The following is a 27996-nucleotide window of genomic DNA, read 5'->3' on the forward strand; positions in this document are numbered from 1 at the left end:
TTTCTTATTGATATTTTGAAGAATGACTGTCCCAGCTCACCGCCAAGTACTGAAGCTTCAAGAAGATGACGATTTGAATGAATTTAAATTGACTTTTGGAAACAGGGTTCAGAACAAATATTGTAAAACCAAGGAATGTGCGCTGAGGCTAATTTCAGTTTTCGGTACTTCCTATTGCTGTGAGTTTCTTAAATTCTGTTCAACACATAAATGTATAAGAAATAAGTGATTAATCGTTTTAACTGAGCTTGTTCTAACTGCCCTAACAAGCCGCGCTATGACTACCACTGTAATAAAATATAGAAAATGTTTAGTAATTAGGGAATTTGAATGGAGCTCTCAAAGTTTAAACTAATAATATGCTCTGGAGCTAAGATTGGTAAATAAAAATATTGTTAAGAATAATAAATATATATTGATATTTCACATAATGTTTTTTGAGGGTACATTTTTGCTGTTCTTAAAATATACATAGTCTATAATAATAACTTCTAAACGCTCTCGTCAAAGAGAAAACAAAACAAACCTGAGCTAAAACTAGAAAACAAATAATATATTACATATCAAGTCGCTATCGTTGTGATCATGAAAAAACTTATTTACAAAAAAAAATTTCCCGCAAAAGAAATTAAAAATGATTCATTTCAATCACATTTTATTTTTGATTCCAAAACGCAGCCGCCTTTTTAAAACTTTCACTTTGAGGTTTTTCCACTTTTTTTCCATTCGAATTATTTTTCATGTTAGTAATAGTTTTTCGTGTTAAAGACGGTGATAATGGGCTATAAAAATTAGTCAATTCTGTGGGTTTTGTTTGTTTAGCAGCGGGTTCTTGTAGAAATACACGTCTTTGGCTAAGAATAGGAGTATTAGGAGTTGATTTGGATTGGTGGATATTCAACGGTTCTAAAGATTTAAGCGATGCTTCTAAAGATTTAATCGAAGCTGGTTCTAATGATTTATTTAAAGGTTTAAGATTTTGAGATTGTTTTGTGGTGTTATCGGGATTTTCAAACTTTTTAATAGCATTCGCCACTGATGATGATGAATAAATAGGAACTCTTCTTATGCTGTCTGGCGATAAGGCTGATGATCGTCCTATTAATAAAAAAATTTATTTAAGATTAAATCAATAAAAAAATTTAAAAATAAAACTCAATTTAATACAATATATTTATAAACCAAAAGAAAAGCATAGCTTGTAGTTACCTTTATTAAGTTCCAAGCTTTTTTTATTATCGAAAAGATCCGGTTTGGATAAAGTTACAACTAAAGTACTAGAATGTACTTTATCATCATTGTTTTTCGAATTTTTAGCATTGTTTATTATTACTTTATCGGGTGATTTCAAACATCTATTTTTATTCTCATTTAAATCACAATTTTCAGTATCCTTGGAAATTAAAGATTCAAACTTCTCAGCGATTTTATTAATTTGTACATCCATTTGTTCAAAACTTTTCAATGAAGTCTTTTCGGTTTTATCGTCAGTCTTGTTGTCAGTTTTTCCAAAAATCGATCCATTCCTAAATCGAGATAAAACTGGTTTTTGTTTGTTTGCATTAAAATCGGTTTCTGTAGAATCATCAGATTGTGAAAATTTGTCATCTTCGTACGTTTCAGGTTCTTCTTTAATCCTAAACTTTTTCCCTAAAAGTGGCGTTGAATTACAAGAACAATTCGTCTGATGAATTGAACAATCGCTAAAACCACTATCGCTTCTTTCACTGCAAACTCTAGATCTAACGAATTTTTTGTCTTTTTCTATTTCCTCAAAATTAGTCAATTTTGGTTGAATTTCTTCTATTTTTTGGTTATTTTCATCAATATGTTTCTGTTGAGAGCGTTCTTTGGTTTTATCTTCTTCCTCGTTTAGACTAGACATTCTTGAAACTGCCGTAATCGATGGTCTTGGACTACTTGAAGTTGAACTAGCTGCCGAATTTCTTCTACTAGCTGATAAAGTTGCCATTCTACCTAAAGCTCGTATTGCATTTCCTGTTTTCTAATTTTTAGCAGAGCAAAAACAACAACAAATTAAATCACGACATGCATAAAAATCATGCAAAAGAAAAAGTGGTACAAAAAACATCATTCTTACCTGCCACTTTCTTCTAATAATAAACTTCTTTAACTTATCAGTTGAAATAACAACAGTTTCTTGATGATTTTCAGGATCTAACCATGTGTGTTTTAAGCATTCTTCAGCTGATAATCGGTCTTCTTTTCGTTTTACAAGAAGTGCACCGATAAAATCACGTGCATTTTGTGAAACAGCGTTAAAAGCTTCGTCTTCAAAATCAAAATCAGCTCTGGTGATGTTTGCAAAAGTTTCTGCGTCATTATCACCCATAAATGGTGATAATCCAGACAATCTAAAAAAACCGTAATTATTAATGGTTTTATTTAATCGATTTTTGTCAACAATTGTTATGAAATTAGCAGATGTGACAACAAGAGCAAAAATAAATTGAAAGTGTGGTATGGTATGGTGTATTAGAACTTCCACCTACTTTATCAGCAGATTTCTTATAAAGTAATAACGAAGATCAATTTGTTTGCTATAATCATGGTACCCGAGATTTATAGGAAATGATATCTTACTGTACAGACACAGAGAGACGTTGGGGGACTATGTATTGGACGGTATTGCAAGAGCTTGTATTTGTAGTTGACATGATTGAGGAAATAGCAGCCACCAACGCCCTGAAAACGTTTTTGTTGCAATGGGGTTGGAATGGAGCTTAATATTTTGACTTCCAGGAAAAAAACAAAAACTAATTTCTTTCAAGTCTATGCCAAAATATCTAAGATATGAGTGGCAAATAGATAATTGCAAAGTTTTCACACAAAAAATCGAATAGCTCTGTATTTTGCCAACCATCTCGTTTTGCATAAGAGTTAAATTTACTGCTAATCTTCTACATATAACAGAACGTAAGTCTTTAATAACTAAATTCAGTCTGTGTGATGTGCAACGTATGGAATGCGAATAAATAACTCCTCTTTTCTTGACATATTAGACGTTTCCTCAGCCAAAATAGGAAAACCGTGACAATTCTTTACCTCATCAACGATTTGTTCTCTAAGAACTTTGCCACAAATGCCAATTAATTCATTTTAAACATGAATTGAATTATACTCTGCATTAACGAAATAGAATGCAAAAGTGATCTTGCAACAGACGAGTACCTGCCTATACTGTAAATTTACATAAGTCCACAACATTTCCTGATTGAGATTTTTACCCACGAAGAGTGAGACCGTTAGAAAACTAAACATTACTGTTGAAATGATCAACCTATTTCGCAGTGGAAATGTCGATTTGTGAAGGATATTCATTTATATCCCTTTCATTACAAATTTAATAGTTGTTTCCAAAACATTGGATCCTTTATGCCACCCAAAAGCTATCTGGTTTTCCTATTTTGGCGGCTAATGCATATGTTTAAATTTGAAACATAGAAGCTTATAATTTTTCATTTCAATGAAAGCTTGAAAGGTAAACAAGTTTTGCACAAACGGAGGGTACGCTAGCCATGAATATTTTTTATAGAATGAGATTGCCGTTCTTCCAAATTTTTTCCAAAAATCCAAATTTCTTCTACAACTAATTTGGGTTTGTAAAAAAACCCAAATTAGGTATTGGGTATTTGTTTGACAAAAATCTACAAGATATTCATCAGAAACTACATTACAATCTGAGAAGTGCACGATTTCTGCACATGCAATTATCGATCCATACATTTTGGAATGTTATTAAATTACAAAAGGTCACCAACAGAAGAACAACACACGACCTATGTGGATACTAAAATCGGAAATAGGGCTAATTCAAGAATCAATGCCATTAAAATGGACCATTGGAGCAAATTTACCAGTGATATAGACCACGACCTATACGGAGCATAAAAGAAAGTGCGGAAAGTGCTCAGAAGAAGGAAAATGTCTATAAATGAATATGATAAATGAAGGCATCTCGCCAGAAGCATGGGAGAGTTATTTAAAACAATCATATAGTACTGGAGAAACAACTAAAATAGAAGAATATAAAACAACAAAGAGAATAACAATCAGTGAAGAAGAGTTGGAAGAAAAACTTGGAGAAAATGAAATAGAAATTTCTTGATTTTTTCAATCATATCTTGAGCTCATCATAATACCAGAAGATTGACACAGAAGCATTAGAATACCTATTTTCAAAAAAAGACAAAAAGGTATAAGTTACTCTTTTAAGCACGACAATGAAATTATTTACAAGCTAATAGAATTTAATAAAGCCCTTTACAACCGCTACGTTGATATGACAAAGGCCATCTATAGAGTATGCCTAAAAGACATTCTGAGATTACTAATTAAAAGAGGAACGCCATCCCACAATGTAAAAGTAATCCAAATCCTATTTAGTACTATTTAGTAGTTAGGTACATGACTAATTAGATAATGGGGCAGCTTAAGCCCATACCAATTTAATCTGATAATGGACAAAATTATGCAGTGTCGTCGTTGAATTTGGGCTATAGAATCAACAAGGATAATGTTAGTATGATATACTATGCAGACGATGCAACAATCATTGCAGTAACTAAAGATAATCTGCAAACTCAGCTCTTTAAATTCCATCAAATAAGCCAACAACTGAACACGACTATATCCAAGCCCAAGAACACGACAAGCCCAAACAGTTAGTCATTTCAATATACTGAACTGGACATCTCCAGCCGTGATGACCCAGCAAGACTGTTTAATCAAATAAATACATGCAAACTGGCATCAAGATAAGCATTTATTAAACTTTTAAAAGGCGCGTCATGACATACGCAATGGGCACACAAGGATACAGGCAAAACTAAGAGTATGCTAAGAGCCGAACTGAAAACATTGCGTAATATCTTGGAAAGACTAGAAGAGACCGGATAAGAAACATAGACATCAGGGAACGATGCGGTATACCGTGTATAGTAGAGGGAAAACCAGCAGGCAGTCAAACACCAGGACATACAACAGATGGAAGGATAGCTGGAAGTCCACATCACAAGACACACTTTGGTTATGAATTTAGAATTCAACAGACCTAAAGGACTAAAACAAGTGGAAGAAGAAGACCTTTTCGAAGAAAAACAAACGTTCTTCTATGGAAATTGAAAAAGTGCTCTTTTCTGTAACTTCTTTTTCTTGGGGCACTTGAAATCTATATGTTTTAATGCTGAAGTATCACATATTTGTGTTGTTTGTTGACAAAATAGAAGAGCTGGGGAATCATATTGTAGACGCATCAGCAAGCATCAAGAGGCGACCTAATACTAAATAACATTCCAAAGAGACAAGTTTTCGTTTTACTGTCAGACTCAACAAAGTTGAGCTCATATTTAAAATACCTTTTGGAAAAAAAATACCAATCTTTTTGTTTATTTCGTGCTGCAGAACACATAGGTACTTAAGATAATGTATGAACCTTAAAATCTTTAAAATAAAAGAATTAATAAAAAGCAACTTACAAAACGTAACAAATAACTCCTAAAGACCACATATCAGATTCAGTTCCAATTGGTTCATAATTAATAATTTCGGGTGGGATAAATTCTGGTGTACCAAAAAGAACACGAACTGGAGTTCCTGGAGTTATCTTTTGTGCTAATCCAAAATCGATGATTTTAATTTCATGGGAAGTTCTGGTATGACACATTATATTTTCTGGTTTTAAATCTAAATGCACAATGTTTTGTTGGTGCATATAAGCAACTCCTTCGCATATTTGTCTCATAAACAAGATACAGTCTTTTTCTGTTAAGGTAAAATCATCGGCGACAACTCTTTCAAAAAGTTCACCACCAGAAATACTAAAACATAAAAATTAATATACAACTAAAAAAAAGCGAAAAATTTTTACTTACTATTCCATTATCATAATCATTTCTCGTGCATTTTCAAAAGCTGATGCTAATTGAAGAAGCTTTTGGTGTCTTAACGAGTTCATCACGTCGATTTCTTCCCTAACTTTTTCTTTGTCTTTGGCAGTACGGCACTTAATAAATTTCCCGGCTAATTTTTGATTAGTGACTTTATCGATAACTTTATGAACAACACCAAACCTTCCTTTTCCTAATTCTTCCAAGACTTCGTAACGCGATTTAAAGATATCCCCGGATTCAATGGTTACTAACCTTGGTTCAAATGAAGAACGTATATCTGGAAATACAAAGATGTAACGGTTATATAAATATATTTTTTCTAAAAGATTAAATTACCGTGTTCTTCTAATTGAAGAACTTCTGATTCTAATCCAGGATGACTAAAACCATGAACATTTCTCGCACGAACTCTAAATACGTATCTTCCTCCACGTTGTAGATTTTTTATAACACAACTAAGAGAATGGCAATCTTCTGTAGCTGTTGACCAAACTTCACTTCCCATTAAAGAATATTCAACGGCATAACCCAATACGATTCTTCCACCATCGTACGGAGAACTGCTCCATGTAACTGTTGCTCGGTCAATATCAGCTATTATACATGGTTTACCGCTCGGTGGATCTGGAGGACCTATAATAAACAATAAAAATTTATAAACTTTCTTTTGATTTCTAATAGAAAAGTTTTCTAAGCATTTATTGTAAGCGCGAAACGTGTCGATTTAACGGTTTCTAACGCGTATCCTTAGCGGTTTCTCCATCATTTACCATTAAGATACGACAGACGTAGCAAAACCGATGGTATGGTGGAAATATTTGTGCCATAAATCGTCCTGTAATGGTGTTGCTCGCGCAGTGTGGCAAATGGCCAATTTATTTCTACTTTACTCACTAATGAAGCTCCCATGGAAACAAAAGACCAATTCATTACTACGCCAAGACAGCTTTTTGAAGCGTGTCGGTTACGAACTTTTAAAATACTTTTTGCTTTTTCGTAAAAGAACTAAAGACGCAATTGATTATATTAACGTAATTGTTAAATAATTCATCTGTTCAATAATAATGATCGTGAGTAATAACTAAACACGAACGATTTCTTCAAATGAAGTTATTTAAAAAAAAAATACATCCTCAAAAATGGATTGGATTGCTAATTATTATAAATTATATAGTGGTTTAATTTTATTTAATATGAACAACTTTTATTAATAACGTGTTTTTCCATCGTTATTAGTTTTAGAATTACATCCAATTTGCGACCAAATAATAATTTATTTTATGAATTTACATAAAACGATCGTCAAAGTATCTGTAAATAGGTATTTACGCGGTCCGTAACTTAAGAAATTGCTCATTAAGGCAGCTTGTAACGGTTCTTGAACACAGAGAACCACCTATATACATTTAATTAATAACAACGACACTTGCATGTTTCGGGAGTTCTTGTTGTCCGAATGAATATGAATGGGTTTTGGTACAATTGCCTCGTGAGGATAAGAAGCAAGTAGCGCCGAAAACAACCTCTCCTCGTCGTTGTCGTTGAGGAAGATATTGTAAATAAAACGAGACCGGTTTTTAAGTTTTCACATATCAACACCTTACTTTTAAAATCGTTTCGTTTTACGGATGTGGTGTTATCGATATTTTGTTGGAAATATAAATGTTGGTATTTGGAACAATTTGTGTAGTAAAGTTAAGAAAAGTAAATAGTTTACATACCCATTATTGTGTTTTAGAGTTCTTTAAGTTTAAGGTCACTGCACTTTTTAGTTGCTTTTTTAAATGGAGTGATACAAGAGAGATAACAACGGTTACTAAGTTGAATAAAGATTGTTGAGCTGACGAGTTGGGTTGGTAAATATGGATATTTACATAATTTAACGAATAAGTTAACAGTGTATAGTGCACGTGACCTTATTTACCCATTTTCGTTGTTTGACATTTTTAAAATTGTTTTTAATATAGGAATAACTTTGTATTTACAGTTGAAATTTACTAACTTAATTTAGAATTCTTTTATGCTGACTAAATTTTAAAACTTTCGAAGTAGGAAAAACAATATCACTTTATAAATTCAATGAAGAATCTTAACGAATTGCCTTTTTGGACATTATATTTATTTAATTTGGTTAAAAGTTCTAGAATGCAAATAATACAAAGATTTTTTTTTACAGCAACAAATTTTTACACTTATTTCTGCACCAGTTTACAAGTCGATACTAGAAAATCTGATCTTTTCTTTATCTAAAACCGGGTTTTGTCGTATCAATTGTGTCGAGGCACAACAAAAATCGAATACGACATTTTAAAACCACTTTCGGGATAATAACTTTCTTATATGATACAAATGAAACTCCGAGACTATATAGAACCTATAGGAAATTTCCCGCTCTATACAGTCATATATAACTTCAGTAGACCGCATGGTTGCAGAAGGATTTTCCCCTGAAAACTGCAAAAACCGCGTATAATTGCCGTATGTAAATGTTTACGCCGTCATAGCTATCTTATATGATGCAGACAAAACTACGAGATCATATGCAACCTATTGGAAATTTTCCGCTCTATACAGTGATATATTAGTTTGATCACTGGCATCTTCTCCCCCAAAAACTGCGAAAACAGCGAATAATTGCCATATGTTTTCAGCATCATAACTATCATTATCATCATGCTTGTGCAACCATGCGACTTACTAAAGTTATATACCACGATACAAAGCAGAAAATTTTCTATATGATTATAACTGATTTAGTTATTTGTTCCTACCAATTAAAAGAGTTGTGTTAAGAACGTTTTAGATGAAGAAAAGATCAGGCTTTCTACTGGTGTACACATTTAATATTCCGATATTTCTAATGCAAACGAAGATATAGGCTTGTAAAGTATGTGGAAAAGAAGTTTGTTGCTGAGAGTTGCAGATAGGTTGTTTTATTTAAAGGAACTTTTAAATTCTTTTTCTGAACGAATATTGTAATATTTTCGTGTAAAAGGAAAACATGTTTCAAACAGTTAAGGTTAATGAACTGCACCTGATTTTCTTTAAAAAGCATCAAAAAGTTTTAGATCTTTTAATAACCGTAAATGGTTCTGTATACAGGGATACGTCGTACAGTTTGGATAATAAGTTTCACCGCTTTGTCGGAATGTTTTAAACTAAAAATCGGTATAAATATCAAAGCCTGCTTGTTTTTCTTTAGTTTTTGCTCTGCATACATTTCTTTGTAGCAATGAACTACACTACTTATCGTTCGACAAATGATAAAGCTACGCTTGATACTAAGATCAACTTCCATAACATGTTCTGACATGATCTTAACCATTTCAACAATTTTTGATAATTGATTAGCTGTTAATTCCTTTGTTGTTCATGTGGTGCTCAAATTCGTTGTTAATCTATGTTAATAGATTATATTCAATTCATTAGCTATATTGATTAGCTTTCTATATCAGTCTTCAAGTCATTGCAAAGACTTAATACTTCGGTTTGAATTTTCATTCGATTCAGCGGAAACAATAGAAGCCGGTAAAACGTGAAGAGAAGTGAAACGCCTTGCTAGTAACCGGACCAGTAGGACAGCCTTTGCTCCTGTCCTATGCTCCACTAGAAGCGACATGGCAATTAACCCATGGCAAGGTTTATGGAAAATATTTTTTCCTGGAATTTGCACATCATTAGTTCATGAACAGGCCACTTCTACCAGATGGGAATTATCAAAACATGTTTTACTAGATGTTACTTAAAAATTTTTCCGCTGAAGAAATCATTTAATGCTCGGGGATCAAGACTAAAACAACTGCTAGTGCCTCGTGTCAAAAACTCAGTGTTAGTCAAGAAAATGTGTATGTAGAAACATAAATCAACTTATCAATAAATAATACTTAAATACGAATTAATTATTAGAGGTAGGTTGACAATTGCTTTATACTTTTTTATATTTTGCACTTTCTTTTATATCTTTTATAATAACAATAATCAAAAATTAGTTTATCAAATGTTATCGTTTTCCAAACATCTTACAGTAAATAAATAATGACTGATGCAAATATACTTAAAGGTAAGATATTTTTTTATTAAATAAAACTTGCAACAAATCGAAGCGTTTTGAAGAATCTATTATTCAATTCTAATTAGCTGCTGATGGGTTATGCTGCGAAGTTATAATAATAAGCCTAAGAAATATCAGGATAACTACAAAATGTAAATGTAAACTAGTTGTGTAAAATTGTCCATTTTCCAAGACTATGACTGCGATACCTCAAAACTGCACAAATTGCAGACTTAGAAATATTCGTTGTTAAAGACAATTTAATGGAACTACAAGTAGGAGTTAACAATATAACATTAAATAGGAAGATTTTTACTATTTAGAAACTTCTCCTGACCAAGAAGTTTTTGTTTAAGTTTGAACAAAAATAGTTTATGTTTGAAGGGACGTCGAAAGAAAATGAAGTAGATTGAAGAGTGTAATTGTTGATAAGAAATCTTTGCAGTTATCCAAAAGTTTGCACTCTCAACAGGTCCTTGGCATCCTCCGTCCTCCCACCGTCTCCTTTGTCTGTCCGTTCTACTATTTCCTTGCATTTTAAATTGAGGATTTTTTTTTCAGGATCCTGTCATTCTTCATTGAGGATTCTTCATCCTCACCACCAGCATTGCCCATCGCAAGCGTTGGAGCCTTACATATTGATATAGTGGTAGTCTGTATGTAGCTGATATATTTGCAGTTTAAACTTCATTCTCCATTCATCAATTCTCATTCTCCCCCATCAATTTTGATCCCTCCTAGTATTATTCTCAGAATCTCCTTACAAATGTATGCCCATATTTCACATCCGTTGCTGACGAATGGCCTCATTATCGTTTTGGTTTGCTTTGATCGAAATATATGCTTTATTTCCCATGGTGACACTTCTCTTTATTTCGGCTTCTTCACCTCTATTTTGTTCTACTGATTCTATATCGTCTTCATCCATCATATTCCGTTGTGTATGATGTTTTGTTCATTTTTTTTTGTACCATGACCTTTGTTTTGTACGTGTTAATTACTAGTCTGGCTGTCCTTTCTGTGTGTTTGAAGCCTGTGTACACTTCCTTGGCTCTTTTCAGTGATCTGCCCATAACGTTTATGTCGTCCGCGTATACTATTATCTGCGATTACCATGTTTCAGGCTCCCTTTAGTTTTTATGGGGTCCGTTAGCTAGTTTTGGACGCGCACGCCTACGTCCGTGTGCGTCATGGTCGTTTTGGTTAATTTTACCAATTTGTTTGGTACTCCGAGTTCTGTAAAAATGAGATATAGGTTTTCCCTAGTTATGCAGTCATTTGCTTGGCGGAAGTCCACGAATATTTGGTGTACGTCCACGTCTTTTCTAGGATTTGCTTTACGATAAATAGTTGTATTCTTGTTTCTTCTAATCTACATCCTATCTTATCAAATGAAAAGCATGAACGGCATGTATACCATATTCTACCAGTTCTAATTACATTTTGTCATTTTAGTATTTTGTCGCATGTAAAACCTACTACAGAAAGCAAAACGGCTATAGATTAGATTGCGATATCATACTAGTTTTCATTTAATACGTATATTTTGTTAATTACAATTATTAAAACATTTATAGCTGTTAAATAATTTATTGAAAATTAAAACACGAGAGCTATTGAGATTTTGCACGTTTGTATTTGTTTCTTTAAACTTGCTCTATTTTAAAATGCTCTATTTTGAAGTTTTGTATGGTGAACTCAAATGTTTTGCGACCCTGCCCGTGAAGATAATCGATGTCATGTCGTCAACGACCTCGATTATACTTCTACAGTTTGGAGAAGGACTTGAATATTATGGGTTATTAAATCAATTTTGCGGTTCGTTGATTTGCCATTCTCAAGTTATTCCCTTTTACTAAATCACATCTAAGGTTACTTGAAAATTTTGTAATATCTTTTGCAAACGATATCTTTTAAGACTTATAAGACTACGAAATTAATCACTTGATAATTAAATCAAATGTCAAATGATGATTTGGAGTTTAACCTGAGTCAATAAGATTTCGAGTTTATTGCTTCAAAGGAGGAAAGATACGAAATGTGGACACTAGGGCTATCATTAATGTTCATGTTGCTTGATAAGTCATTAGTTTTATTAAAGATATTTTTTAAAAATAATTTTCACGTTTAAAAAACATTTCTTAAATTTTTAATCGCTTTGGCAAGAAAAAAAACGGACAGAAAATAGAATGCTCATTTTCTGTAGATTTCGTTGGGGTTTCAACTCTAACAGAAACATTATTATAAATGAGTCTTAAAATTGAAATCTTATTTTCAAATTTATTAACATATTAAGTTTATTTAATCATCTTTAACGAAGAAAAAACGGGACTACCTGGAACTTTAATAGTAGCTAATTATGACAGAGTCTATTATTATGAAAATAAATATTATTAAATCAACACATTTACTCATTTTCCTTTTGAACGAAATTTGTAATCTAATCACTTAAGTAACCATAATATTGTTATCTATTGATATTATAGAAGTTTTAAAGTGCTCTTGTTTTATATCCGAGCGCAAAAGACTATTTATTGTATACATTATCAATTTAAGTTTTTTAGGAACAGATTTTCAACACTATTTTAAACCGTTATCATAACAACCGTCCGAAACGTTTCAAATATCTCTAAATACCTCTATACAGGGTGATTCATAAGTAATGGGCCAAATTGTAAATGTACGTTCAGGAGGCCAAAATAATAATATTTTCATTAACAATAATGGGTCTTAGTCTGCTCCTTACTGAGATACAGGATGTTAAAGCGAAAAAAATAAAATAGATTTTTGTTAATAGATTAGCTACTTTTCTACATAATGACTCATAGTTGACTTATAGTTTTTGTAAGGGTAAACAATAATGTGTGAGAGGATTTGAGTTAACTCGTAGATGTCGCCACATGCGCCATATGAATTAGATGAAATCAGCTACAAATTTTTTATCGCTCATTATTTTACAACATACTTGTTTAATTTGGATAGCCCCATCATTTCTGTAGAAAAAAGCTATACTTCTTTGATCTTGAAAATATTAACGATTTTCGAGATATTTGAATTTTACTAATTCACTACACTACATTTCACGGTGGTCGACGTAGCATTAATCTGTTAAGACACAAGCATGGCATGGAATGTTGACATTTACCTAACCGTAATTGATAATTGATAACAATATTAAACTGAATTTATTGTACGCCAGTTAATAAAACGAAATACAACATTAGAACAGACTTGAACTAAGACCACTTACGACAACTGTTATCAAAACCTACATGTTAATGTTGTGCGAAGTTAAATTAAATTTAAGCTTAATTATGAGCTACTGCAAAAGGTTTTCAACATGACCACCACCAGCATTTATACACGCATTTAACCGTTTGGTTAAGGATTGTCTGACTTTAAAAAATGTAGCAGGATTATTTCGTATTGAATTGGCTGCATCTTGAATTCTATTCCATAACTCGTCTCGTGTATTTATAGTAGGTTCAGCATAGACCATTGATTTCATGTAACCCCACACATGGTGGCCACTGAAATTCACTACCACGTCCAATCCAACGGTGAGGGAATGTTTCATTCAGATGTTCGCGCACAGCACGTGAAAAATGTGGAGGAGCACCGTCTTGCATGAACCACATATTTCTTCTTAGTTGTAATGGAAGATCTCCCAAGAGCTCCATTTAAATTAGGAGGTAATTCAACTGGGCCCAGTAATGTATTGCCTATTACACCGCACCACACATTTATTTTAAACTCGTGCTGGAAATGTCTATCTTTTTTTAAACGAGGGTTTTCGGTTTCCCAGGCATGACTATTTCGCCAATTAAAAACTCCGCGTCTGGTAAAGGTTGCTTCATCCGTGAAAAGAATGTTATTTAGGAATGTTGGATTATTATTCAATTTTCCTTTTAGCCACTGACAAAATTGAACTCTGATTCGATAATCTGTTGGAAGTAAATTTTGCACAGGTATAAAATGATAGGGATATAAATTTTCCTTGTGTAAAATTCTAGTCACGGATGGTTGGCTTATTCCAGTTGCTGCAGACAATCGACGAGTGCTTATTTCAGAATTTTGCGCAATTCTTACCAAAATTTCATCTTCTTGCTGCGGAGTGATAATCTTAGGACGTCCTGTATGATATTTTGGACGAAATGAACCTGTTTCACCCAATCGATTATAAATATTTTGAAATATCTTCCGGTTTGGCTGCCTTCTGTAAGGGTACATTTCACGATATTTTCTGGATGCTGCTTGCCCAGAAAAACGTTCTTGTGCGTAAACGCATAACATGTCTCTCATTTATTCGTTTGAAAAGTGATTATGTCTCGGCATTTTGATTTATGTTAGGACAAGAATGAATCAGTTTACTTAACAATAAAATGTTTTAAACTATTCATTAAACGTAAAAGCTCATTGACGTTTCATAATTCATATGGCGCATGTGGCGACATCTACGAGTTAACTCAAATCCTCTCACACATTATTGTTTACCCTTACAAAAACTATAAGTCAACTATGAGTCATTATGTAGAAAAGTAGCTGATCTATTAACAAAAATCTATTTTATTTTTTTCGCTTTAACATCCTGTATCTCAGTAAGGAGCAGACTAAGACCCATTATTGTTAATGAAAATATTATTATTTTGGCCTCCTGAACGTACATTTACAATTTGGCCCATTACTTATGAATCACCCTGTATAATGAAAAATCAATCATGTCGATTTATGTGCCCACAAAATGCTTTACTTAAACTTTACAATAAAATTAACGAAAAAGGTAATAAACTTTTCCAACGTAAACTTAACACAATATTAACTAATTCCACTTTTTAAAACCATAAAATGTTCATGTATCCATCGAAAAATATATTTCCACAACCACTAACTTTTAAACAATGAGCTCAAACAACATTTTACAATCCAATAAATTTAACGCATTTCAAACCATACCCGGACAACAATATAAATCAACACATAAACTTAAACCAGAAATGAAAACAAATTATATTTCTTACCTTCAACTGAGAGAGACGCAAAATGGCAATCTGCTCCGTGAACATTTTCCACTGAGACGTCGTATTTTCCACTATCATCGGTTGTGATGTTTTGCAAAAGTAAACAGGAAATTCCATCTCCGGATGTGATGCTGGTCCGTTCGTCATTTTTCAAAATACGACCCTTGTTACGAAAGAAAAACGACAAAGTTAATTTAACGAATTTCTTCATCTTGTTAAGAATGTTGTAAACTTATTAAGCACGCTCGGTTTAATACCTCGTGCTGGTATTTATGCGTAGTAATTACTTCACAATAATCATTAGCAATGTAAATATTGATATGTGTACTTAATTGCCTTTAAATGCGTGTGGTTAATTGGCGGGATCGAGACATTTTTATGGCGTGACGCCAAAAAGGAAATAATTATATAAAAACATCACGCAAAAAAAATCGTTATGTTAGAAAATGTTTAAAGTAAAATTTTAAAATTTTGATTTTACGTGTTCTTCTATGACCTAATGACACACTTTTATTAAATAAAAGGTTAATAGACTGGAATCGAATTAATTTGGAAGTTCTTGTAATCGTTACCTAAGAAAGTAACGTCCAAATAAGGAGTACTAAATATTAATCAACTTTTGTTCTGGGTAACCTTTTAAAAAAGCGGACCGATTCTTCGGTGTTCGTTTGATTACGTGAAGAGAATATTCATCCCGAAATGAAAAAAAACTTTCCAAGAAGAGTTAAAATACTTAAAAAGTTTTTATATATAAACCTTTTTTAATTATTTATTTTTAAATTTATAGGATTTTAATTAACAATATCACAAATTATTTTAAAATCTAATTTTCTAAATTCGTACAAGGAATTTTACTTAAATTATGCATAAAAATCATTATTTGCGATGTCTCTACTGCAATGAAAATAAGTCAATTTAATCCAATTTATCTGCAATGGAACTGATAATTTAGTCTTACTGAATATCAATATTTTTACAAATCTTTTTTGTCCCTAACAAAGATGAAATAACATGCATAATTACTTTTCAAGAGAATAGCAACTTTTTGGGATTAATTAAATTCAACTGGAGTATAAAGGTGTTGGATTGGGCTTGTATAAGGTGAGTTGTTATTGCAAAGGTGTTGAGTCTATGTAACAACTCAACTAAATACTGATATTGTTGATTCATTGCTGATATTACAAAGTTACTGTATGATGTGCATTTAGAATTTTTAGATCGCTCATTTTTGAGGTAAATAATGATATTACTATTTATTACACTATTTGTTGATGACACTACTGTTCAAAAATCTAATGAACCCTCGAGCAAGGATGGAAAACTGAAGCCGACGAACCGGGCAGAAGAAATGAACAATGAATCTTGCCATGTGGAATGTTCGGGGTATTTTAAAGAAAATAAATGAAGTGGTAAATGAACTGAAACATCTAAAGGTAAATATAAAAAAAGGTGAAGTGTCCAAAAACTGGAAAACATACAGTTACTTCTATAGTGGTGTCTAAAAGGAAGACGAACACCCAGGAAACTTATTACAACATGGAAACCGATAAATGAAAGAATCATAAGGATATAAAGTAGCCATACTAAATTAAGTAAATCAGGACTGCCTAATAGTCAATAAAGATCAATTTTTCGATCAATTAAATGAAGAAATAGAGAAGGTCGGTGCGTTAAGAGAAGTAACTTTAATGTACTTAAGATGTGTTAGACAATAACAGCAAATAATAGTTTAGAACATGAAAGTACATAAGAACTGTGCATAAGAAATGGGAAAGAACATGCTCTAGAACTCTAGACTAAACACCTGCCTAGGAGGCAGAAAAACACAGAAAGTTGGAGAGCGTATAATCTCACCAATAGCAGGCCAAACATGGAATCAATATTTTGAAAAAATAACAAAAGTGAACAAAAGGCAAAAAGAAGTTTCAAAGTACAGATAACAATTCAAAATAAGAATAACTGTTAGAGGTGAAAAAGCGGTGACCACATTAAACAATGGAAGAGAAACAGAACTGGGGAATATACCTAGATAATTTATTAACAAATGAGTGGAAGTTGTCATATACATCAGTAATCCACAAGAAAAGATGCCAAAATAAGTACAACAATTATAGAGGAATATACGAGTACACTACAATGGAGGAAGAAGAACAAGGCGGCTGCAGAGCAGATAAATCCACTATTGAGCATTTATTTACATTAATTCAAAACATAGAAATGAAAAGAGCATATAACTAGAAAGTACATTTGCTATTTGTGAATCTAAAAACAGCATATGACAATGGAAGCTTTATAACATACTAACATAAACGCTCAAATAATAAAAGCAATCAAATCTTTATATCCTTATACTACAAGAGCCAAAATAAAAGTAGATAATACCTTATCACTAGGGTTTACAGTGACAAAATGTCTTAAACCAGGTTGTTATATACCAATAGTGTGTTTAAAATTTATTTATACAAGCACATTACTATAATGGAAAACAAAATGCTAAACAATGAGCATACTTTGGTATGCTCATTGTTTGGATCCATCAACACTCTACACCTTGACATTTGCTGACGATCAAGTTACGATTACACAAGAAATTGATGATGCTGAATATATGACACGCAAACTAATCGAAGAATATGATAAATGTCGTTAACTTGCATAAACCTTGATACCTGTATATTGGAGGAGAGAATCAAGCTCTGCCTATCTCGGCCAAACAAAATTAAAGATTGCGATCATACAAATACCTAAGAAAAAAAATTTCGAAAGAGGGAATATTTGACGAGGCGATAGCCAAAAGAAATCTGCAGGATAGGAAAGCAGTATCCATGCTAAACATGGTATGCTGTGGGACAAACATGTAGCAAGAGAAAACAAATATACAATACGCAATACAATAATGGAAATATAACAGTGCTAAAAGTTACAGCTAGACTGAAAGAAATTAGAAACAAAAAGATAACGGATTATATAAACGTAAAACAAAACGTTGTTGATTACATAAGAACTGCCAAACTTAGATGACATGGCCATGTACAACCAATAGGGCAAGACCCACTACCTAAGAAAGTAACTGCATTGGACACCACAAGGAAGAAAAAAAGAGGAATACTACGTTCACTTTTTTGTCATTTGTTAGTTGCATTAATTAGAAGATATCCCATTTTGCGCGCAGAATGAAACTACTGGCATGAGTATGACAACAAGAATAATAGCATTAATTGGTGACATTAAAAATAAAGTTTAGAAAATGTATGAAAAATCAATGATCAGTACCATTTTCCTAAATTGAACGAGACTATATTGTACCCCAAACTGTGGTTAAGTCAATAGATTTAAACAATTACATTATTTAGGTAATTTGCGATAAGAATTGAAAAAACATCTAGTAATTCACATGTTGCGCAATAATATCCAGTAAAGATTAGTACAGATATTATTGGCAACAACTTCTAACCAGTCTTTAATACTTAGTAATCTGGGCCTTTATTCCACAAAGTAGCGAAAAATCGTATAACGTTTACTTTCTGTAACAATGCATTAGGCGATCCTGTAATGAAATCATAATACCATACAACCATAACGACAACATTCCCATTTATTGGATAGCTAATAAGAAAGCATGGGTTACTGCACTATTTTCTATAAATAGTTTCGTAACATTATGCCAGATGCCAAAACTGTACTGAAATAAAAGAAGGTATCTTTTAAGATTCTTCTTTTGAATCTCAAGATATACAACAAAATTTAGACACGAAAATATAAAAATATTTTTTTTTGAAATATTGAAATTTGGACATATATCACGATTAAACGACTTATTTCCATTTCAGAAACTCGTAGTAACAACTCCCTGTTATACAAGCTATTTAGATACACTTATACACATCTTGATTTATAGTACTGTGCTATAATATAAACTGGTAATGAAACATAATACTTATCATTAAAGTAAACCTGTCATTAAAATGGATCATTTTGGCCGGAGAGAACTTTATCATAATTCTGCTGATTGCTTGGCCAACCCAACCCAACCCATAAACAGTCCATTAAAATCACATTTAATGAAAATGGTAAAAAATGATGCAAATAACACTTAAACGTTTTTCATATAAAAAATGTTTTCATCTCCTTATTGATTAATTAGGTCCATTTTCAGACCTTGTACCTTGATCTCTTCTTCTATTTCGGGGTGCAAAGAAGAGTGATTTATGTCGCATTGTGTCTGATTCGGCTCCCAAAAGAAAATGAAAAAAAGCTTGAAGAGGAGTCGTTCGAGTTTCGTCTTGCGTGACTTAACCGACACGCAACAAGTTCGGTATCCTTTTTTCGTACGGGGAATTTTTCCGGTCTTTGCATGGCGCAAATTGGCGATCTGGAGACGTCTCGACGTTTTAATGACGTGTTTATCAGCGCGTTAATCTCAACACGCAATGAAGATATTATTTACCAATTCCATTTATTTATTTATTAATAGAGATAATTTTGACTGACAAGGACAAAAGCTACTTATGTAAGTAAGTAATAAGAATTGAGTGCTTACAAAAAGAAAATATTTGGCTTGATGATAAAAATGGAAATGAAATGGTTTTAAATTGAAATTCTGTTATTATTTCTTTAAATTTTTTTATGTTTCGTTTTAAAAACCGCAAACATTCTGATTTAGGTCAGATATGTAAAATACTTAAAAAAGAAAATGTGTACAAATTTTTACTGAAATAGTGATGATTTAATTTTGTGATGAATAAGAAAAATGAAAGTTTTTTTGGAGAGTTACACAACCTTCTTGAAACAATAAATGGGACGTGAAAATTCATAAAAATTTTAAAATGATTCATTAATTGATAAAAACATAAAAATAACTTTATTGAAACTCAATAATTATCTTTTACGTTGTTTAGGTGAAGGTTATATAATAATATTTATTATAAAAGTTTTTCACGATTATTATTAAGTAAATTCAAAATTAACAATTTTATTAAAATATAAACTAAATAAAAACGCAACGAATTAATCGGAAGTTTCATGATATTTTGATTAATTTATTTATTAATTATTGATTCCAAGAAATTGTAATAACAAAGTTAAATTCGTTTATTGCGGGGTGCTTATATTTAAATAATTGTGATTGAAGAGCTAGGTATGGACTCAAAGCTACTTAATGTTGATTAGAAGGTGGGATACAGAGAAGAAACCCCACTTGAAATCTCTCTGAAAGTCGTCACTCTGGTTTAAAAGATTTCGAATCATTTCATCATAAAGTTTATTTAAAATGGTAGTAGGGGTTATAATTTTAAATTTTGTGTAGAAACTTTTCTCGGAAGCGATCACTTCTTCACCATTCTTGTTGGAGCCGGATTTAACAAATATAGCCACTAATTGGATCTGAAACTTAGCTGGTCCGTTATTGCTAACATGGTGTTCAATAAGTCTCTTAACTGTTTCTCCAAATCTTAGAAGAAATGACGGAATGTCATCATCGATTTGAAACCCACTAATTTTGTAGGGCACAACAAATTGATTTTTAAAAGATGCTCCTCTTCTTATCTTCGCAACATCCTTTTCAATCGATGGCATATGTTCATAGCGAAGATGAGCTTCTAGAATCGTAGGAGTTAAGAAACATTTACCGCAAATCTCACATAACATTATTAATGTCTGATGTTTAGAGCGAAGATGTGCTTCAAAACTGGTAAGAGATAAGAAATATTCACCGCAAATCTCACATAACATTTTTAAAGAATTATTTCTGCACGATGTTGAGATTTAAGAATAACAGGAAATAGAAAAAAATCACCACAAATCTCACATAACATCTGCCGATTGAAATTTAGTTTCAAACGACCAATGAATACTAAACGTGATAATAAACAATTGTAAACTATCCGAAAGGATGACTTGAAATGAGGTACGAAATGACGCCATCATCTTATATATACTTAATCATAACATTTGAACAAAAAAAGGATAGATCATTTGATTAGATAAAAGTGCACGCATGTCTCCGTTATGAGATACGATTAATTTCGGATGTAAATCGATTCTAGATGATATATAATCCTGTGAGCAAGATGTAAAAAATCAAGATAAAGTAATCATAACTTATGACGAGACAATGATTAGGGGATTAAGCAAGTCTAAATTTTTAAAATTTCTTTTTAAGATACTTTATTACAAAAAATTTGTCTTAAGTCGCAAAAAAACTACCGTAATGCTTCCCAAATCGTATGCTGAACTTGCTATCTGTCTTATCTGCTATTATCCGGCAGCAATAATAAGTTTAACTCTCAGGAATGTTTTCTGTAAAATCAGAATATATGGAGATCTATGAAGAACATTTGAGAGCCACGGAGATCTACGACAGAGAGATGGGCTATCATGTCTATTTTTTAACATTGTCATGTAAAAGGCAGTAAGAGATGCAGAACTCCGAACATCTGGAACAATATTCAACAAGACATCGCAGATCTTAAAATTTCCTATGTGTGGAAAACCCTAAGGAGATTCGAGAGGAAAGTGTTTAGAAAAATATGGCGCTATTAATGACAACGATGTCTGGCATCGGCGATATAACTTGTATCTTCTATATCGCGAATCAAAGATAATTAAATTTAACAAAGTGCAAAGGTTGGGATGGATTGACCATGTAGCCAGAATGAACATAAAAAGTACTACAAGAATTATCTTTGAACACTGTGGACCTATTTTTTTTGTAGCATCAAAGATATTCAACAAATAATAATCAAAATTATTATATAAATCCATTTTCATCGATATTATTAAGCTAAATTGAATAAATATTACTTTCTATTTTACTGTTAATCGATGTATTAATTTAAATATTTCCTTTCAACATCAAGGGAACGATGTTATTAGTAATATAAAGTTAAATTAATGTTCCAATTCCTCTCCAACCATATTAACGTTAAACCTTCTGATGATGGCCTAATAAGCCGAAACATGTAAAGGAAATATTTAAATTAATACATCGATTAACAGTAAAATAGAAAGTAATATTTATTCAATTTACCTAAATAATAATCATATTACAATAACATTTCTAATGTAGCTGAAAGTATTCTGCATCTTTTTTATCTGTTTAATGACTAAAAAGGTAAAGGTTGTATAACGGATAATTATGATTTTTTTTTAGATATTTGTTTACGTTGATCTACCAATGGTTTCATCAATCTTGACCATCGTATAGAATGTCTGAATTTGCAATCTTTTAAATGGCTGACATGCATCATATCACTTACACAAAAATGTACTCAGACACTTAAGAGATGATGCAACAGTATGTGGTTGTATCGTAGTAAATGTATCGTTAGTAATTAACAAGGAAAACAGCTACAAACTATCTGCAATATCGCAGACCTCCCGTAGGTATTGCAGCTACAGCAATACGTACGATGTGTTCTTCAACAGTTTCCGTTAAGGTATCATATACTTTTTTTTTATGATTCCAGAAAAAAAATGAAGGCTTGATATGTGAAGCGATCTAATGAACTAATTCACCACAACTAATCCAACACTGCTGGAATATTCGATTTAAGCGTTCCCTCGCGACATTATTGATATAATCTGATAGGGCCCCATCATGTTGATATTACGTTGCACAGCGTATCCTTTCTGGATCATTTTCTTCTTCAAACTGCTCCAGGAGAACCCTATCATTTGAATATGGAGGTATGATGTGTCGATACATTCACAGAAAACCGATTTTTGTGCACAATGTCAAGTATTATAAGGATTCTCCAATATTTACAGATGGTAATTACGATAATTAAAACGTCCTTTCTTTGTCAATGTTATCTGATCTCAAAACATTCCGATGTGTTTCAATGCCCTGATTATGATAAGGAGTGATTGTCTATTTTTTATTCACCAGTGTCTGTATAGTTCTAGCCTGGTTCTTCGTAATTTTCCTAAGCGAAGCAATCTATCATAACTATTGGTATGGACATCCAAATATCGCGTAAGCATTTCACAAAGAGGGAACTTTCTCGCCTACAAGCTTACAGCTGGGCGTCCACTTCCTTTTACGAGTCCATACACAAAAACCAAATTGACGATTTCGGCATTGGAATAATTCGGCATTTAAGAACCAATAAAAATAATGAAATATGTCCAACGTCAATTAAAATTTGAAAAATATTTATAGACTGTCAACTCATGACTTGTGAATTCAGACATGAGGAAAGCATTTACTGTTCAATATAAAGGAAAACGTAAAAATATCATAATGAATTCGTTCCAACTTTCAAGATGCAATCATGATAGGTTAATCGTTGATGATCGGTTTATAATGTTTATTAAATTATTCATTTTTAGAGAAATTTTTCTTAGTATAGTATACTATATTTCTCTCACTATAGAGAAAATAATAATAAATCCACCATGTGCACATACCTAATATGCATTAAAGATCATTGTTAACCGGTGATTAATTGTTATATTAAAAGAATTTTAAAGTCTTTTTATACTTAAACTGGCCTTTATTATATGTTTGTTATCTAACTAGTTTGGACTACAGCCACCACCAGAGGTAAAAGTAATGTTAATTATAATAAATTAAAATATCAACCAAATACAACTGCATTACACAAAATTTTTTAATTTTTATAAGCTAATTACAAGAAGTCAACAGAAGTACGCTCCAAACAACACTTATCCAAGATATCTATCACTCAAAATCAAAAACAATTTTTTATCGAAACATTTTTTTTTAATTTCTGGTAACATAATTTAGACAATTTTGCAAACATTGTAATTTGATTTTAACTCTTACAGTGCAGTATTATAAACGATGTACTATGTATCTGTGACTTAATTTTGAAGGAATCTCAATAGTAAGGCATTTTGTAGTGGTTGCTTTCAATACGGTGTTTTGGTCTCGGCCTTGCAATAAATGAAAACCTTCCTATTTTATGTATACTTGTTATCAAGCAAAGATGTTTTCCTTTTCTGATTTCAAATTTTTCATCGCCAATTCAGTCATCAAAATCCATCGCATCATTACTTTAGACAACAACTTATGGATCCATTCGCCTAGAATATACGAAAACAAGATACCACCCTACCAAGATTATCACCCTAATATTGAATCGTGTGTTGGTAAAATAGCAAATATAAGCAACGGTGATCTATCACTATATAAGTCCTTCTATCACTGTTAATATTAAACCTTCATAACTTCTATACTGACTGATATCAGTAAAAATTTATCAGAGACTAGAAGGAGTTTGAGGTAGAGAAATCAAGAGTGTACCAAAGATATAGTTCTCAGACATGTTTAACAATCATAAAAATCCAGAATGGATTGTAAAAAGCTATTTAATGAAGTTATTAGAATCCTATGAAGATAATTTTATGGATATGAACTCTCAAAATTAAAAATTAAGAACATTTTCCTACACATTTTCAATATGGTTTGTGTTAGAAAGATTAAATTGGGAAAACAGCACAATATTATTAAAGTTTTTTAAATTTAAATGCAAGTTAAAAGTGGTCCATAAGTAATGAGATTTTTTTTAAAGTGTTAAGACAAGCATCCAATACTGAAAAACTAATTCTTTTGACATTAACATAGCCAAGTAATAATAATGGTGACATTTATTAAAAAGTGTTAAAGTAACTAATTTAAATATTGTTTTATTAATTTTTGTTACTCATTTAAAGAACATTTTCCTAAAGTATCTCTTCGCAATAAAAAAAACTATTGAACATTAATAATGTAACCATTAAGATAAAAACATTCAAGATGAGTTATCTTTCTCGGTGTTTCACCACAGATGCTTCCACACCGCCAATTATGTGAAAATTTATGGCAAACGCTTTAGATTTAAGCCAAATAAAGCATCATAAAGCATCCCCGGAATCCGGTCTCTGCCTATTCGCATTTCTACGGCATCTGCTAGAGGCTACGTTAACAATAAGCTCGTAATAAAAACACGGCTCGCTACCAAGATGCCATCCATAAACCTATGGAGTGTTTCTCTTCAAAGAATCTCATAAATATGATACAAACGCAGGTTTTCTTATACTTTCCGTTAAAATATTTTTCTTACTCATTTTTATACTTAATTTATGTTTTGTACAATTTTAACGCGTTTTCTTTAAAGATAGAAAACTATTTTACGTCATTTCGTTTATAAGTCACTAACTGAGAAGAAAAAAAGGTTGGTCTTAACCAGATGATATATCTTTTTTTCTTTAATAGCATTAGTCAGCGGTTACGAAAACGTCGTTAAAGCGTCAGAAGGATACCAAAATGAATACAAATAAGCAGTGCGTCGCTATCTTCGTCATCAACCATCGCAAAACGTATATATTTTTTATCGACCGTATGTTTATTAACATTTGACGAGAAACGGGCGTTTATTTATTTTGTTGTCTTTATTCTCATCGACCCTTGGAAATGACGCCAATCGTATGACTTTCGTTTCACCAAAATTTAAATGGTCACGTTTTTAAGGGAAACCCAACGAAGAACACGTCTGATTTTACGATTGATCATCGGTTTTTAATATAGCCGTTTTGGAAATTTTTACCGAAACGTGCTTGGGTAAGTGGTTTGTATGTTTAACGACTGTTTTGTCTCAGATGGTTTGTAAAATTAACAAAAAAAAATAAGATGAAGTTAATTCTGTGAAGAAAGGTTAATTTATTATAGTCTTTAAATAATCTCCGGAAGTGGTTAAATTAAATTAGATAAAAAAATATTGAGTTTGTTTGGATTTATTGAGATGTTTATGTTGTGAATAATTAATATTTGGTTTTAATTATAACGGGTACTTTATATGATGAGCGCAAAAGTGTATCAAAATTTGGAATCATCATATTTGGTAAAAATTAATTTGTAGGATTAAATAGAAAGGTACAAATAAAATTGGAGAAAGTAATTCTAAAAAACGCATTAAACATAAAAGACATACCGCTCTAGTCCATCTAACTGTTGGTTCCGGGTGACCTATATAACTGGCCTTCAGAAGGACGCGGTCACCAACGAGGGCCGTGGTGTCTTTGGGGCCGCGAAGGACCATCGCGGGTTCGTCGACACCGGCTTTGTAATTCCTCGTCCTCAGTTCTGGTTCCCTTTTGGGGTCGTGTTCTTCGGTGGTCGCCGTCGTATCCATGACTTCGAATCCACCGGTGGAAACTTCTTCGACGTCTTCTCCTCCTTCTTTCAATTTTCTTATCTTCTCTCCTTCAATGATTTCTTCTTCCAAACTATTTTCTTCTTCACCGTTCACTTTATCACTGTTATTATAGTTTCCGAATTGTTCTATGTCATCGACGACTATAAGAGTCGCGGTACACGCAGCTCGCGTTTCGCGAACGTTGTTCACACAGCAAACGTCTTCGGTCGAGTGCTGGTGTTGAGATTTTTCTTGGTCGCCGTCGATCGCAACTCCACACTCTGCTTCTGCTGTCGGTAGACGAGCAACGCAAACTACGGTGCCGGCGTCGCGGTGCGTCACCTCGTTCACGTGCAGGATACAGACGTCATCGTACTCCTCCACCTGCGAAAACGTGAAAGAAAAAAGGACGACGATCGCAAAGCGAACGTCGACGTCGATTAGAAACACCTCTTTTGCTACGATGGTGTTTTGCTAATAGGCAATTGTTTACCATTTTAAGTCGAGGTTTTTTTAGTTTTACTGACTGTGCAATGTTGATGTTTTTTAAATGAATCAAATATGTTTGTTTGTAAAATAAAACGTGTGAATATTTTGATATGATAAAATTGTTTTCACACATATAGCAATCGCATGACCAAATAAAAATTATTTGTGTTATGATACTAAATAATTTAAATGAACTTGAATTATAAAGAATTTAAGTCACATTAATAATAAGTAACGGGTGTTTTTTTAAGCCCGATAGAACTTTAAATTGAAAAAAGTAACACAAAAAATTAAATTTTAAACCAAAAAATTTTTTTGATCGAAAGATCAATTCATGGCATTTAACATTTAAAAATGATTTTGGGCATATGGGCACCGCGGCTGTTCTTGACGAAGCGCATTCTGGAAGTCCAATTTTGGGCCACTTTTTCGAGCATTGCTATGAACAATGTTGGCCTCCAAGGTGTCAATTGTTGCTGGTTTATCAGCATAAACCAAGGAAATAATCGAGAGGTGTCAAATCGCACCACCTTGGAGGCCAATTGGCATGTCCATTTCTCGAAATCAACTGATCGCCAAATTTTGATTTCAATAAGTCGATGGTTGCGGTCGCTGTATGGCACGTAGCGACGTCCTGTTGAAACCACATTTCGCCCGGATCAATATCATCCATATTATCAAACAAAAAATCATTGATCATGGTGAGGTAACTATCTCCATTGACCGTAACGCGAGCTCCGATTCTATTTTTGAAGAAATAAGGTCGAATGATGCCACCAGCGTGCAAACCACACCAAACGGTGCATTTTTCTGGATGTAATGGAGTCTGTAGGGTCTGTAGTGGATTGGTTTTACTCCATATGCGGCTCGTCAAGCCAAAAATGAGCCTCATCGCTGAACACAATTTTGCGATAAAATATCGGATCAGTTTCCAATTGCTCTAGAGTCCAGTCGGCGAAAGAACGACGCATATGATGGTCTCGTGGTTTTAATCCCTGCACCAGCTGGATCTTAAACGGGTGTAGGTCAAGATCTTTGGGCAAAATTTTCCACGTAGTGGACGGAGAAAGCCCTAATTCCTGCGACCGACGACGAATCGATAAATTTGAATTTTCTTCCACGCATTCGTTTACAGCGGTGATATTCTCTTCAGCACGAACATTTCTTCGACGTGTTGATTTTATTGCACCATTTAGAGAGTATGTGGTATGAAATCTATCCACAGTTCGACGGATGGCTTGCTCAGATGGACGATTATATGCGCCATACAAATCACGAAGTCGTCTATAAGTTATGCGAATTGATGACCGATTTTCAAAGTAAATCTGGATAATTTGGTAGCGTTGTTCAAGCGTCAATCTGTTCATGATGATTTGCCAGAGTATACT

General features: G+C 32.6%; 1 protein-coding gene across 3 annotated transcripts in view; it reads right to left on the reverse strand.

The window, feature by feature from the left end:
- Nucleotides 1-392: 392 nt before the first annotated feature.
- The window catches only part of LOC111414329 (titin homolog), a 139023-nt gene continuing 111419 nt past the window's right edge, over nucleotides 393-27996 (reverse strand). For 2 of the 3 annotated variants that reach the window (XM_071199105.1, XM_071199107.1), the window contains exons 21-28: nucleotides 25916-26503; nucleotides 14982-15144; nucleotides 6249-6545; nucleotides 5895-6189; nucleotides 5499-5840; nucleotides 2102-2375; nucleotides 1210-2005; nucleotides 393-1098 (exon numbers count right to left, since the gene is read on the reverse strand). In XM_071199105.1, coding sequence (XP_071055206.1) covers nucleotides 656-1098; nucleotides 1210-2005; nucleotides 2102-2375; nucleotides 5499-5840; nucleotides 5895-6189; nucleotides 6249-6545; nucleotides 14982-15144; nucleotides 25916-26503 — 3198 coding nt within the window. In that variant the 3' untranslated portion in view covers nucleotides 393-655. The remainder of the gene's footprint in view (nucleotides 1099-1209; nucleotides 2006-2101; nucleotides 2376-5498; nucleotides 5841-5894; nucleotides 6190-6248; nucleotides 6546-14981; nucleotides 15145-25915; nucleotides 26504-27996) is intronic. The other variant, XM_071199108.1, reaches the window with a different exon arrangement.

Source organism: Onthophagus taurus, chromosome 1 (assembly GCF_036711975.1).
Source record: "Onthophagus taurus isolate NC chromosome 1, IU_Otau_3.0, whole genome shotgun sequence".
NCBI lineage: Eukaryota > Metazoa > Arthropoda > Insecta > Coleoptera > Scarabaeidae > Onthophagus > Onthophagus taurus.